The sequence below is a fragment of the Balaenoptera musculus genome, chromosome 12, assembly GCF_009873245.2.
Source record: "Balaenoptera musculus isolate JJ_BM4_2016_0621 chromosome 12, mBalMus1.pri.v3, whole genome shotgun sequence".
NCBI classification, from domain to species: domain Eukaryota; kingdom Metazoa; phylum Chordata; class Mammalia; order Artiodactyla; family Balaenopteridae; genus Balaenoptera; species Balaenoptera musculus.
In genome coordinates this window covers 40,963,490-40,978,903 of record NC_045796.1, presented here as the reverse complement: position 1 = coordinate 40,978,903, position 15,414 = coordinate 40,963,490, and the positions used below count along the sequence as shown (strand labels likewise).

General features: G+C 35.4%; 1 protein-coding gene across 5 annotated transcripts in view; it reads right to left on the bottom strand.

The window, feature by feature from the left end:
* TBC1D32 (TBC1 domain family member 32) overlaps positions 1–15,414 on the bottom strand; it is a 189,087-nt gene that overhangs the window by 117,227 nt on the left and 56,446 nt on the right. For all 5 annotated transcript variants that reach the window (XM_036870860.1, XM_036870863.1, XM_036870861.1 and 2 more), the window contains 5 exons: positions 15,045–15,137; positions 10,253–10,395; positions 8,513–8,640; positions 1,108–1,309; positions 438–520 (listed from right to left, as the gene is read on the bottom strand). In XM_036870860.1, coding sequence (XP_036726755.1) covers positions 438–520; positions 1,108–1,309; positions 8,513–8,640; positions 10,253–10,395; positions 15,045–15,137 — 649 coding nt within the window. The remainder of the gene's footprint in view (positions 1–437; positions 521–1,107; positions 1,310–8,512; positions 8,641–10,252; positions 10,396–15,044; positions 15,138–15,414) is intronic.

The following is a 15,414-nucleotide window of genomic DNA, read 5'->3' as shown; positions in this document are numbered from 1 at the left end:
AAAAATTACTATAAATACTGATTTAAATAATTCTCCAATGCCAAAATCTAACTAAAATGTACCCCACACATTTTGGAAAGTTATAGTTTAAATGTAAATGGACTTCACTGGCATTTGAAAACATTCTACTTCTATTGAATTTCCAATTTTAGTAGTTGGTAATTCTCCAAGTTTTCTGGAAACACTACAACATGTCACATTTCCTAACCCAAAATGTAAATACAGGTTGAAGTATAATAAATATTGCTATTTTTTCTTCTTTTAAAAGGTACAAGTATATATGATGGCTAAAGTTCCTCCTAGGTGTATTTTTCCTTGATCCTATATATTATATATATATACATCTAGCTTCCTATAAAATGTTTTTGCCACAGTATTCTATTACATTTCTCATTTTGAAATTATTTCAGCAAATATGAAAAAACAGATTTACTTACATGTTCTGGGATTCCTGGCTTATCGAAGAAACAGAATCAGAACCCTGTTCTGGAGTAGGAATTCTTTCTGATAGCAAACTTGTCTAAAATATAACAAATTTACTTTTTTTTTTTTTTTACTGATAGTGTTATTCATAAGCTCTCATGCAACATTTTTATATTTGACTCAATGTAATTAAAAATTAAATTACCTGCAAATTTTAAGTTATTTGATTCTTAAATATAATGTAAAGTATTTCATAAATGAAGCATATAAATGGGGTGGGGGGAAGATACTGACATATACTATATGTCAAATATACTATATTTGACTGTTGCTACATTATGATCTCCAGTGTACGCAACAAAAACCCAGCTATCTGTAAAAATTGCTCAGAAATAACTTCCAAAGGGTCAGTCTATGCAGAGACAATTTATTCAAGGCTCTCCTTTCAGAAGAAAAGACTTTGTAGTGCCCAGTTAGGTCACAGAGCTTTGTGCTATGGGGAGAGGATGTACTGAAGTCATCTTGTGCCAAATAAGAAAGCATTATGTCCCCTGGACTACTGTAGTGCTAAAGAAGTCATATTTGTTCCAGTAAAATATTTTAACTGTAGTATGATATTACAATAGTGACCACATTTGAAATAAAGATTTGAAGAGAAGAAAAAAGAAGTGTGAAAATACTTACCTTCTTCCATGCCTTTGCTATAGATTCATGCAAACTATAAGGAATTAAAACCTGCAAGCCTTCACATGTACAATATATTTGACGACACACAGAAGTAAAAGCTCCTTTGACTGCAGGAAACATTTCCGATCCAGAAAAAATAGAAATATCTTCATCAAGAACTTTTTTCGAAAACTGGGCAATTATATGAGCACCTGCAGGACTAAAAGATGATACCTAAAGCAATGTACTTCAAGTGACCTAATCTGACTGAACTGCTTTTCTCTGCATGGGTATATCACTAACTTGACTGTTTGGTAGTTAAGTTCACTTATTTCCATTTGTTTGAATTTTTTTTTAATTCTACTTTTTAACTTTAACATTTAGTATATGAAACAGATACATGATTCCTAAGTTAAACCTAGGTACAATCAAGGAATAATCCCAGATGTCTCATACCCATACCTCCCGATCCATATACTTCTTCCCTTCCTCTAAAACTATTACTTTTCAGCTTATTCTTTTATCATTCCCTTTTGAAAAAGCAAATATAATTGTATTTATTCATATTCCCCTCTACTGTACAAAAGGTAGCATTCTATAAACATTCTTCTGTTTTGTTTTTTACTTTATATATTCTGATGATAATTCTATAGCAGTACATAAAAAATTCCTCATCCCCTTTTTACAGCTGCTAAGTACTCCTTTGTATAAACATAATTTAATCAACTAGCCTCTTGTTGTTGGACATCTGAGATGTATCCAGTTTTTCGCTAATAAAGTTAGAAACTCTTGACCACTGCACAATGAGGACTCAGAAGAAGTTCTAATGTGTTATGCTTTATCTGTTTAACTTCAATGTGAGGGAGACGCTTTAAAAAAAAAAAAACAAATCTAGAAATCATAAGGATAAGGATTGGGAAAAACGACTACATACAATTAAAGGATGTCTACATAGCAGAAAAAAACTTAAATAGAGAAGTGATGGACAATAAAAAGAAACCTTAGAACTCATGACAAAGGGTTAGTCTTCATAATTTTAAAAGAATTGTTATATATGGATAAGAAAAAGACTTCCAGGTTAACTATGTCAGATTGAACACATACATTCACATCTGCTCCCTCCTGAAATATTAAAATGCAAAAGTAAACAAAATTTTCAGAAGGCTCATGCAGCCATCAAGGACAAGGAGGAAAGAAAAGGATATAATAGTAACAAAGTTTGGAACCTAGAATAAAAGAGTAATTCAGAGCCTAGAAAAACTGAATGATCAGCCACAGTGTAGAAAATGGAATCAACATGACTTCATAGAACCTCTCAAAAAAATCAAATTGGTGGCACCAAAAATCTCTATAATTGGGGGTACAAGTGGGACTTAAAATAGAGATGCCTGAAACTCAGTTTAAGAAGGAATTTGACCTCCAGATTCTTTTCACATTCCATGTAGTCAACCCTGTACCTCTTGGAAGTTAGGCAGAGATTAAAACTGATAGCAAGCAGCACAGGATTTAATCAAGTTTTATATACTAAGGCTTGAGACCCATCACCTTTTCCATTCAGTGGTCTTCTCTCACTAGGCTTATACTCTCTTCAGGCAGCTAACTGTAAGAGCCTCTTTATGGACTCTGACCAGAACAAAGACAAGACTAAAGATACTTACATTAGAGGTTCCTCAAACAATACCATGGCAAGGTTCCCCTTCAGCAAAGGCCACAAGTGACAAGTCCTACTTCCCTGCATGAGTTTCAAGCAGCTTTTTACTAACTTTAATATATTTGAAGAAATCTAATTTAAAAAGTCAGAGACCAAGATAACAAATACAAAAGTCTATCTGAACAGAAAAATAAAATGACAAATGAAAACTTCATTACCTTCACAGAGGTATGAAGAACTTACACTCATGAAACAAGAATAGGATGCTAGTGAGAACACTCTTGGACATAAAATCATAGCAATATTTTTTTTGATCCATCTCCTAAAGGAAATAAAAGCAAAAATAAACAAGTGGGACCTAATTAAACTTAACAGCTTTTTGCACAGCAAAGGAAACCATCAATAAAATGAAAGACAGCCTACTGAATGGGAGAAGATATTTGTAAATGATATGACCAATAAGGGGTTAATATCCAACACATATAAACAGCTTATACAACTCAACATCAAAAAAAACCAAACCCAGATTAAAAAATGGGCAGAAGAACCAAATAGACATATTTTCCAAAGAAAAAATGCAGATGGCCAATAGGCACATGAAAAGATGTTCAACACTGCCAATCAACAGGGAAATGCAAATCAAAACCACAATGAGATTTCACCTCACACCTGTTAGAATGGCTATCATCAAAAAGAACACAAATAACAAATGTTAGGATATAGAGGCGAGGAGGTAGAGAAAAGGGAACACTCCTACACTGCTGGTAGGAAATGTAAATTGGTGCAACCACTGTGGAAAACCATACAGAGTTTCTCAAAAAAATTAAAAACAAAACTACTATATAACCCAGCAATTCCACTCCTGAGTATATGGCAGATTAAACCACATGCATATCTCAGCACCCTCCCCCCGAGCCCCAGAAAAACAGGGATCAAGAATTAAAGAGATATAAACCCACAATGGAAAAGAGAAGAAAGAACAATAGCCAAAAGATGTCAGCAGTGACTTAGAGGTGAAAAGCAGCAGTGAGACATGTGGTAACTGAGGAGCAGCCCAGGAAGAAGCAGACCTGCAGAGCTGAGCAGAAGCAAGGCACAGCCCAAGCCCAAAGGTCTCAGGCATCAAGAACAGCCCAGGGCAGGATGCAGGTGGGGCCGAACACAGGAGTAGTAGTTTAAGGTCTCCCAACCCAGAGCCCCTATTCCCCACCTGCCAAAAGACTAGAGGTTTATTCTCTAGAGTGGTGAATACCATAGCCATTAACCACATTTAATTTTTTAAATTTAAAAGCAAATAAAAGTTACAACTCAGTTCTGTCACACTAGCCATATATTAAGTGCTCAACAGCCATAAGTGTCTAGTGGTAACCTTACTAGACAGTTCAGATCTAGAACATTCCATCATCACATAAAGCTCTACTGGACGGAGCTGCTCTGGAGAAGGTAAACCTAAGAAGCTCAGAGCTGGAAGCCAGGCATAGCTAAGGACAGCCATGAGGTGCCCAACTAGACAGGGAGTTCGAGAGGGGCTGAAGTCAGCATTCTGGACCAGAAGGGCCCATCCCCAACTAAACTACAGGATCTGGGAAGCCAGGCATGGAAAACCTGGCCCATTTGACAAGCTTAAAAAATATCAAACCAAGTATTCTTAGAAAGTAAAAGTCACTATCAAAATAAATCCAAGAACATCTTCTGTGTAACAAAAAAGATCAAAAAGGCAGGACTATGAGGGAAAAGCTAAGGGACCCAGAGGATCACACCTGGAAATTCAACATCCAATTCACAGGAGCACCAAAAAGAGAAAACAGAAGCAGAGAAAGTGATCAAACTCACAACAGAAGCAAAGTCCCCTGTGCCAAAGAATGCAAGTCCTCTCCCTAAAATTGTCCAGCTAATGCCTGAGAAAAGGAAAAAAGGCCCAGAGTAAGTCATACCATCAAGAAACATCAGGTCCTGGAAAGTTTCAGAGGTAAAAAAGGCTCCTGGGGACTTCCCTGGTGGCGCAGTGGTTAAGAATCCCCCTGCCAATGCAGGGGCCACGGGTTCGAGCCCTGGGCCTGCCAATGCAGGGGACACTAGTTCGAGCCCTGGTCCGGGAAGATCCCACATGCCGCGGAGCAACTAAGCCTGTGTGCCACAACTACTGAGACTGCACTCTAGAGCCCATGAGCCACAACTACTGAAGCCCGTTCGCCTAGAAGCTTGTGCTCCACAACAAGACAAGCTATCGCAATGAGAAGCCCATGCACAGCAACGAAGAGTAGCCCCCACTCACTGCAACTAGAGAAAGCCCACGCAGCAACGAAGACTCAATGCAGCCAATAATAAATAAATAAAGTTCACCGCTTTACTCCTTTGTAGTGGATACTACAAAAAAATTAAAAAAAAAAAAAGGCTCCTGAAAAAGAAACTCAGACATGGAACTTGGCAATAGTGGATGCAGGAAGGCAATGTAACAATGTTTCCAGTCTCCCCACCTAGCCAAGTTATCAACCAACTATGAAAATGTATTTATTCTGTTCAAAGGTAGGAGTTCAGAAAGCTTACCTTCTACAAAACTTGTTAGGTACTTGAAGAAAACACCACACAAGGCACAAGCCCACTTTTTATAAGGCACATGTGCACACACTAAAAGCTAACTAACCCGTAGTGCCTCATATGTAGTAACTGGCTTAAAGTTTTGACAGCCCTGTGAGTCAGGTAGTGCTGATTATCCCTAATTCACAGGTGAGGAATGACTGAGCGGTGGAGCTAGGACGTGAACCCAAGTGGTCTGAACCAGGGCTCATACAACTAACCCTCACTCAGTGCTGCCTCTCAATTTAGTTACTAATGCTCCGTCCCTCCTTCCCAAGTTCACTGTTGGGAGAATGTGTGACTTTTGTATAGCAGAAAAAAGAAATTTTTTATTGTGAAAAATAGGTCAAAAATAAAACAATTAAGAAACAAAAAGAAAAAAACTACTTCTCTTATACTAAATCAAAGTTATGGAAATCCAAGCCTCAAAGTCTCCATCTACGGCTTCCCTGGTGGCGCAGTGGTTGAGAATCTGCCTGCCAATGCAGGGGACACGGGTTTGAGCCCTGGTCTGGGAAGATCTCACATGCCGCGGAGCAGCTGGGCCCGTGAGCCACAACTACTGAGCCTGCGTGTCTGGAGCCTGTGCTCCACAACAAGAGAGGCTGCAATAGTGAGAGGCCCGTGCATCGCGATGAAGAGTGGCCCCCACTTGCCGCAACTAGAGAAAGCCCTTGCACAGAAACGAAGACCCAACACAGCCAAAAATAAAATAAATTAAAAAAAAAAAAAAAAAGTCTCCATCTATATAATGAAGATGACCCCAGACGCCCCCTCCTTAGCCACTGTGAGGATTAAACGGTGACCCATGAAAAGACCTTGGTCCTGTGTGACTATTATTAGAAAGACAGTATGTTCCTAGATGTAAACAGATTAAAACACACGATGGAAAAAAAAATAACAGATGGCAGAAAAACTGTGGAACACACAAAAAAAGGGAAGAATAAAGGCAAAACAGAAAACAGTAACAAATACGGTAGATATTAATCCAATCATATCAAATCACTCTAAATGACAAGAATCAATTAAAAGAAAGACTGTCAGACTAGATAAAAAAACAAGACTCAGTTACGTGGTATCTATAGAAGCGCATTTTAAATATAATGACAAAGATAGATTAAAAGTAAAGGGATGAAGAAAGACATATGCTGACAATCAAGAGAAAGCTGGAGTAGTTATATTAATTTCAGACTTCACAGCAAGGAAAATTACACAAAGGGCACATTACATAATAAAGGGGGTCAATTTTCCAAAAAAGACATAACGATCCTTAATGTGTATGCACCCAATAGTGTCAAAATACATGAAGCAGAAACTAACAGAAATGCAAGGAGAAAAAGATGAATTCACTGATATAGTCTGAAATTTCAACACCCCTCTGTCAGTAATTGACAGATCCAGCAAGAAGCTAGTAAGGACATAGCTGAACTGAACACCACCAACACCAACAGTATGTAACTGGTGTGTATAGAATACTTCAATAGCAGAATATATATTTTTCTCAAGCTCACATAAGACATAACATTCACTAAGAGACCACATTCTGGGTCATAAAACACATTTTAACAAATTAAAAATATAAATCATACAAAATATACTCTCAGACCCATAAATAACTCATAGGTCAAAGAAGTCTCCAGAGATGTTTAAAAATATTTTGAACTAATGAAAATGAAAACACAACTCAATTGTCGGATGCAGCAAAAGCAATGCTTAGAGGGAAATTTATATCATTGAATGCACATATTAGAAAGAAAACCTAAAATTCAATAATCTAAGCTTTCACCATGGAAAATGAAACTAAATCCAAAAGGAAGCAGAAAATAAAAACTAGAACAGAAATCAGTCAAATTAAAAACAGGAAATGAACAGAGGGGGGAAAAGCTAGTCTTTTAAAAAGATCAGTAAAATTGAAAAGCCTCTAGCCAGGTTAGAGGGGAAAAAAAAAGTAGAAGCAAATTAACATCAGAATTAAGAGGGGCCGTCTCTACTAATCCCATAGACTTTAAAAGGGTAATAGTAATAAAGGAATACTGTAAAAAAAAAAAAAAAAAAAAAAAAAAAAAGTCTATGCACAAGTTTAAAACTTAGATAAGTGGACCAATTCCTTGAAAGACACAACCTGCCAAAACTCTAACAATCTGAACAAACCCATATCTATTAAAGAAATAGAATAAATAATAATCTTCCTAAACAGAAAACACCACACCCAAATAGGTACACTGGTGAATTCTATCAAACATTTAAGAAATTATGCCAAATCTCTTCCAGAAGATAGACGCAGAACACTTCCTAACTTATGAGACCAGCATTTTACAGTAAGGCCAAAGATCACAAAAACTACAGACCAATCTCTCTCACAAACACAGACAAAAATCCTCTACTAACAATAGCAAATCAAATTTAACAATGTATAAAAACAATTATTCTAGGTACGCAAAGCTGGTTCAATATTCAAAAAGTTAATTAATGTAATCTACCACTTCGACAGGATAAAAGAACACTCACTGTGGTGTTATTTATGAAGGCAAAATCCTAAACACAACTTGATATCCAATAATTGGAGAGAAGTTTGAATAAATTATGGTAAAGCATACAAAAAAGTATCATAGAGCTATTAAAAATGTTTCATTCACCTAGGAAGATGCTTTGGTTACACACAAAAAAACTGCAGAGTAATGTATACACCATTTTTGAAATAAGAAAGAATTCTACAAATATGAACATATATACTTGATGCATCATTATAGGTGCAGAGAAAGTCTGGAAGCATAACCAAAATGTTACCATTGGCTAAGCCAGGAGATGGAACTGAGTAGAGGTTAGAGAAGGAAGATGTGGAAGTAGTCAGCATTTCCATTGTGTGGTATAACTTGAAATCAATCATGTGTGGCTTTAGAAGTTGAAAGAGTACAGTCCAAGGAAGCAAAAAAGATCCCATGTAGAGTGAACCCTCCTCCTATTCTTATTTTGAAGTTACAGACATCAAGACCTACTCTGCCTGTATAATCCATAATCCTGGTTACTCCTGCAACTTTCTGATGATCTAATATGTCAGCAGTTGATCAGGAAACCTAACTATATCTAGAATAGTTATCCCGATTTTCATTAATATATGACAAAATTTTTGGAAACTTTAAATCAGTTATGAGAAAATATGCTAAAAAATTCCACAAATTCAAAACAGAAACATACCTTTTTTCTTCAGAAGAGCTCATATTTTCTCCATAAAGTAGTAGAATAAGTCCTTCTTCTACAGAAGCAATTCTTGCCAAAATATCAGCTACATGAATTAAAGCTGTTTCAGAGCAATTTGGAGCAGCCTGTACATTAAAGATATCATATAATTTTCAGACATGCTAACATATCACAGACTAACATTCAAGGGTGGTCGTGTAGTCTAATAAAATTATATTACCACAACAAAAAAGTTGATTGTTTGGCTGTGAAATAATGTCTGAATTAAATGTGTCATTAGATTATATTCTTGTACCAGCACAGTTGATAAGGCAAATGCATACACACTTTTTACCCAAACCAATTACTGATTATTAAGACAGTTGAAAGAACTGCTGCTCTTACAGTTTTATATGTATATAATTCTAGTTAACAAATGCAGTAGCTCTTCTTCTTTGCCCTTTACTTCTCACTCACTGGGTTCCTGTATATCCAATCTAATTTTATTATACATGGTATCTAATATACTACCATCTTTTCTAAGGGATACCATCCCTTCCTACACCTGGTTGTTGGGTCATGAGTTGTAGGTGTGACTAAGAACAGCCAATTCATGGGCTGGCCAATAGCCAATGATGTCACCTAATGAGAAAACATAGGTTGGACCAATCATATTTCCCCACTTTTGAGTCTTAAAAGTACTAAAACTAGCTTTACCAGTATATACTGGTAAAAAAAGATGCCAAAAGAAAACAGAAAGTTAAAGATAGATGTATGAAGCAAAGAAGCAAACAATAGCTATGGTTCAAGATTCAGGAGTACCTATCTCAGCTCTGGTATATGGTTTATGTTTCACAATTTACTTTATGGCATTCTGTAATATTCAATTGTGTATTATGCTCTATTTGTTTCTTCTCTGCTCATCTTGTTTCCCTGAGGTTGACTAAGGTCAAAATACTTTCATTATATCTACTTACTTTCCTAGAATTCTATACTTTGTACTACATTCACATAAATGCGTAATGTTTTCTAAATGAGCAATAAATAATGAATACTTGAATGGGTGAGCAGCTGCCCAGCCCATTGAGAGGTGGGCAAAGGGAGACGAAACTAATAAAAACACTACAAAACACGGACATGGAAAGGCGAAAACCTGTAGCCTACTGATAAAGCTTTAAGTCATTCCCCAGAAATTTAAGTCATAAAAAGTGGAGAGATATATTAGACTGCACTAGTGGTAGTGGTACCAACTCTTCCACCTGTTAAATGTCTGACCTTAAGCAATTTGCTTCTTTCAGCCTCAGCTGTGAAGGTTAAATTATATAATGTAAGGAAATATACTGTACAACCTGTAAAGAGACATATACGTATGTTCAGAACTGGGATAATTATAAGTTTTTCTAAAGTAGTGCTTGTTCTTCATGTAAAACAAAGCTGGCTCTTCAGGAAAATATTTCCAAAGGCTATACAGTTGCCATTAAAACAAACAACAAAACATTCACAAGACTTATTAGATTTGCAAAACAAATAGCTTAATATAATAACTTTAGTCCTTACAATCTAAGCCTGACCAAAAAAAGTTTAAGATGTTATATGTACTTTTCCCCCCACATTGTCATAACTAAAATCAACTGATTGCATAAACTAAGATTTAAAATACATTTATAGGGAAAATGGTATAATACTTCAGATTTATCAAATTTAGAAGTCCCATTGAATATTCACTAATATCCAATTAAGAGACTCTTTAATACTAACCTTAGTTCCTTTCATTAGGTTATGAATAGGTTGAAGAAGCGCCTCGATCACAGTGTTGTTATATAAACATTCAATTGCACATTCTTTTTGATCACAGAGTATACAAAGAATTTCAGTTACCATACTTGCAGGAGAGTAATTCTCTGATAAAAAAGAAGTATTTTTTGAAAATTAAAACTTAAGACATTATTATATCTTTTATTTCTGTTAACTACAGCTGTTCCAAAAAGCTCATCAAGGTTAATAAAAGGATGCCCAAAGGATGATTTATTACCAAATTATGACCTTAAACTTAAGAGAATGTTAGCTTAACTTATCTTCAAGTTAATAAAAGTGAGTAAATGACAATATAAATACCAAAAGACACCATGAGATCATTTGCTGTTTGACATTAACGCTCTGCTTGACAGTGAGAATGTGGTCTGAAGCAAATTCACAACTTCTCCCCTCCTGGCAAACACCTTACTTATTGTATTCACTTTTCTTCTTTTTCTTAAAAAAGAAGAAAGTGTCTTCAGGTGTCAAGCCTCGTAGAAAATTAGAGTCATTAAGACAAAACACAGCCAAAAAGAAGGCAGAGGAGAAACTTTAATGGAGACTAGAATACTTCTTGTGTTACCATAAAACCAATGAAATCAATGAGAATTTTTAAGACTTTGTTTTAAAATATATATAGGAAGACACAGATACAAATAAATATAATATGGGGAACAGTCCCTAAAATAAATATGGTATTTTTAGTTTCACAAATTAACATTTCCAGATATTTGAACTCCTAATATACTGAACAAAATAGTGTTTTACATGAAGATAATAAAGTTTTACAAGACAGTGTTTTACAAAAGTTAGTAATGTAAGGTTATCCTAGTAAGATACAAGACTAAAACACCAAAGTTCTTAATTTATACTACAATATTCCATACTCCATAAATACACTAAGCAAATACTTGACAGAAAGGGAAAACAGAAAAGTTCAGTGATTTTTTTAACCAGCTCAAGATGAGAAACCCTGTTTGCAGTGAGAGACGACTGATGAGCATCTGACCATTATTCATTCATTCATCCAACTTTCTGCTACTTTTGAGTACTATGTAGACAAAGAAGTAAATAAGACAAGTAGTCCACAAGATGGTAAAGCAAGATATTATCAATTATAACAAAGGATAATATTTTTCATAAAGGAAGGGTAGTATGTTGTAGGAGCATATAGCAGGGGTACCTAACCTAGTACTTTATACATGTAAATATCAATACTTTAAAGGCAGAAAAAGTATGAGAAACATTGTTAGGACTAATAGGCTGTTATAATTGCATGGATAAAACCTACCAATTGATAGATGTATTACAACAGTAATATATGACCCAAATAATTTTTTTCTGTGATTCACCTGTGTTCCTCTAAGAATCTGTACCATCATTTCTAAAGTAACTTCCATGTTTAGAATGCTTGAGTCTATAAATCTGGGTGGTGGGGGGAGGAGGCGGGTTGTTATTAAGTGTTTTACTTTGAAAACAAACTTTTTCCTTTGAATATCAATACAAGTTATCTTTTAAATGTTAACATTTTAAAAATTTTTTATAAGTCAGTCAACAGTTATAAGACTAAAAGGTATTTTTCTGAAAAAAAGAAAAGGTTTTCTTTTGCTTTATTCTTCAATAAAAGATGACCCCAAAAATAAGTATTGGCTATAAGCTGAAACAAGCAAGCTGATCAAAACACCCAGGAAAATATAAAGGATAGAAAATACCAATAAAGAACACACTAGTACCTATCAAACTTATCTTAATATCATTTAAGAATATCTTGATCTTAAACATCAGAATTCTCAGCAAAATTGGTTCTAAATAAAAATGTACACCTTAAATATCAGTGAAATAATTAAATTTCATGGTTTACTTCCAGGACCAATGTAATTTCTTTTTTTTTTTTAATAGATCTTTATTAGAGTATAATTGCTTCACAATACCCTATTAGTTTCTGCTGCACAACAAAGCGAATCAGCCATGTGCATACACATGTCCCCATACTCCCTCCCTCTTGAGCCTCCCTCCCTTCCTCCCTAGCCCACCCCTCTAGGTCATCGCAAAGTACCAAGCTGTACTCCCTGTGCTACACTGCTGTTTCCCACCAGCCAACTATTTTATATTCGGTATGTCAGTGCTACTCTCACTTGGCCCCAGCTTCCCCCTCCCACCCCATATCATCAAGTCCATTCTCTATGTCTACCTCTTTATTCCTGCCCTGCAACTAGGTTCATCAGAACCATTTTTTTTTTTTTTTAGATTCCATATATATGCATTAGCGTACAGTATTTGTTTTTCTCTTTCTGACTTTCTTCACTCTGTATGACAGACTCTAGGTCCATCCACCTCACTACAAATAACTCAATTTCGTTTCTTTTTATGGTTGAGTAATATTCCATTGGATATATGTGCCACATCTTCTTTATCCATTCATCTGTTGATGGACAAATAGGTTGGTTCCATGACCTGGCTATTGTAAATAGTGCTGCAATGAACACTGTGGTACATGTCTCTTTTTGAATTATGGTTTTCTCAGGGTATATGCCCAGTAGTGGGATTGCTGGGTCATATGGTAGTTCTATTTTTAGTTTTTTAAAGAACCTCCACACTGTTTTCCATAGTGGTTGTTATCAATTTACATTCCCACCAACAGTGCAGGAGGGTTCCTTTTTCACCACACCCTTTCCAGCATTTTTTTGATAATGGCCATTCTGACCAGCATGAGGTGATACCTCATTGTAGTTTTGATTTGCATTTCTCTAATAATTAGTGATGTTGAGCATCTTTTCACGTGCCTCTTGGCCGTCTGTATGTCTTCCTTGGTGAAATGTCTATTTAGGTCTTCTACCCATTTTATAACTGGATTATTTTGATACTGAGCTCCATGAGCTGTTTGTATATTTTAGAGATTAATCCTTTATCTATTGTTTCATTTGCAAATATTTTCTCCCATTCTGAGGGTTGTCTTTTTGTCTTGTTTATGGTTTCCTTTGCTGTGCAGAACCTTTTAAGTCCCATTTGTTTATTTTTGTTTTTATTTGTTACTCTAGGAGGTAGGTTAAAAAAGATCTTGCTGTGGTTTATGTCAAAGAGTGTTTTTCCTATGTTTTCCTCTAAAAGTTTTATAGTGTCTGATCTTACAATTAAGTCTTTAATCCATTTGGGGTTTATTTTTGTATGGTGTTAGGTAGTGTTCTAATCTCATTCTTTTACATGTAGCTGTCCAGTTTTCACAGCACCAGTTATTGAAGAGGCTGTCTTTTCTCCACCGTATGTTCTTGCCTCCTTTGTCGTAAATTAGGTGCCCATATGTGTGTGGGTTTATCTCTGGGCATTCTAACCTGTACTATTGATCTATATTTCCATTTTTGTGCCAGCACCATACTGTCTTGATTACTGTAGCTTTGTGGTATAGTTTGAAGTCGGGGAGCCTGATTCCCCCAACTCCATTGTTCTTTCTCAAGATTGCTTTGGCTATTCGGGGGTCTTTTGTGTTTCCATGTGAATTGTAAGATTTTTTTGTTCTAATTCTGTGAAGAATGCCATTGGTAGCTTGATAGGGATTGCAATGAATCTGTAGATTGCTTTGGGTATTATAGTCATTTTCACAATATTGATTCTTCCAATCCAAGAACATGGTATATCTCTCCATCTGTTTATGTCATCTTTGATTTCTTTCAACAGTGTTTAATAGTTTTCTGAGTACAAGTCTTTCGCCTCCTTAGGCAGGTTTCTTCCTAGGTATTTTATTCTTTTTGTTGCAGTGGTAAATGGGAGTGTTTCCTTAATTTCTCTTTCAGATTTTTCGTTGTTGGTGTATAGGAATGCCAGAGATTTCTGGGCATCAATTTTATATCCTGCAACCTTACCAAATTCATTGATTTGTTCTAGTAATTTTCTGCTGGCATCTTTAAGATTTTCTATGTATAGTATCACATCATCAGCAAACAGTGAGTTTTACTTCTTTTCCAACTTATTTTTATTTCTTTTTCTTCTCTGACTGCTGTGGCTACAACTTCCAAAACTATGTTGAATAATAGTGGTGAGAGTGGACATCCTTGTCTTGCTCCTGATCTTAGTGGAAATGCTTTCAATTTTTCACCATTGAGTATGATGCTTGCTGTGGGTTTGTCATATATGTCCTTTATTATGTTGAGGTAGGTTCCCTCTATGTCCATTTTCTGGAAAGTTTTTATCATAAATGGGTGTTGAATTTTTTCAAAAGCTTTTTCTGCATCTATTGAGATGATCATATGGTTTTTATTCCTTAATTTGTTAATGTGGTGTGTCACACTGATTAATTTATGTATACTGAAGAATCCTTGCATCCCTAGGATAAATCCCACTTGATCATGGTATATGATCCTTTTAATGTGCTGTTGGATTCTGTTTGCTGGTATTTTGTTCAGGATTTTTGCATCTATGTTCATCAGTGATATTGGTCTATAATTTTCTTTTTTTGTGATATCTTTTTCTGGTTTTGGTATCAGGGTGATGGTGGCTTCGTAGAATGAATTTGAGAGTATTTCTCCCTCTGCAGTTTTTTGGAAGAGTTTGAGAAGGATGGGTGTTAGCTCTTCTCTAAATGTTTGATAGAATTCTCCTGTGAAGCCATCTGGGAGGACCAATGTAATTTCTTATGAATAATGCTGCATCTTAATGAAACCTCTTTACTAAACTAGGTCCATCACTCAAAACATCCAGAAAATAGAATATTTTTAGATGGTTTCTATTTCTCTATTTATAATAACAATAGAAGCAGAATTACCTAAATGACCAGGTGATGTCATCTTCGGACAACTTGGTGAGTAATAGATAAGTTGGGTAAACAGAACCAGCAGATCTGTAAGGGATACTGAATCTTCAAAAAGAAAGGGAAAAAAAAGTTATTTTCTAGCATATGTTTACAACTTAGAAAAATTTTAACTAAGCTTCCAACCTCCTAATCTGAGGTTTCATAGAGACTGTGGTACAATTAGGGAGAAAGGGGCTATAATCCAAGATTATATCTGGAAGAATAAATTAGACATAGTAAGTTAAAAGATAACGAGGGTAAATGATGCAATAGTTGCTATGTGAAGGTGTAGTTTTACCACTTATGTTGAACCAATCATTTAATATAAACCTACCATAGGAAG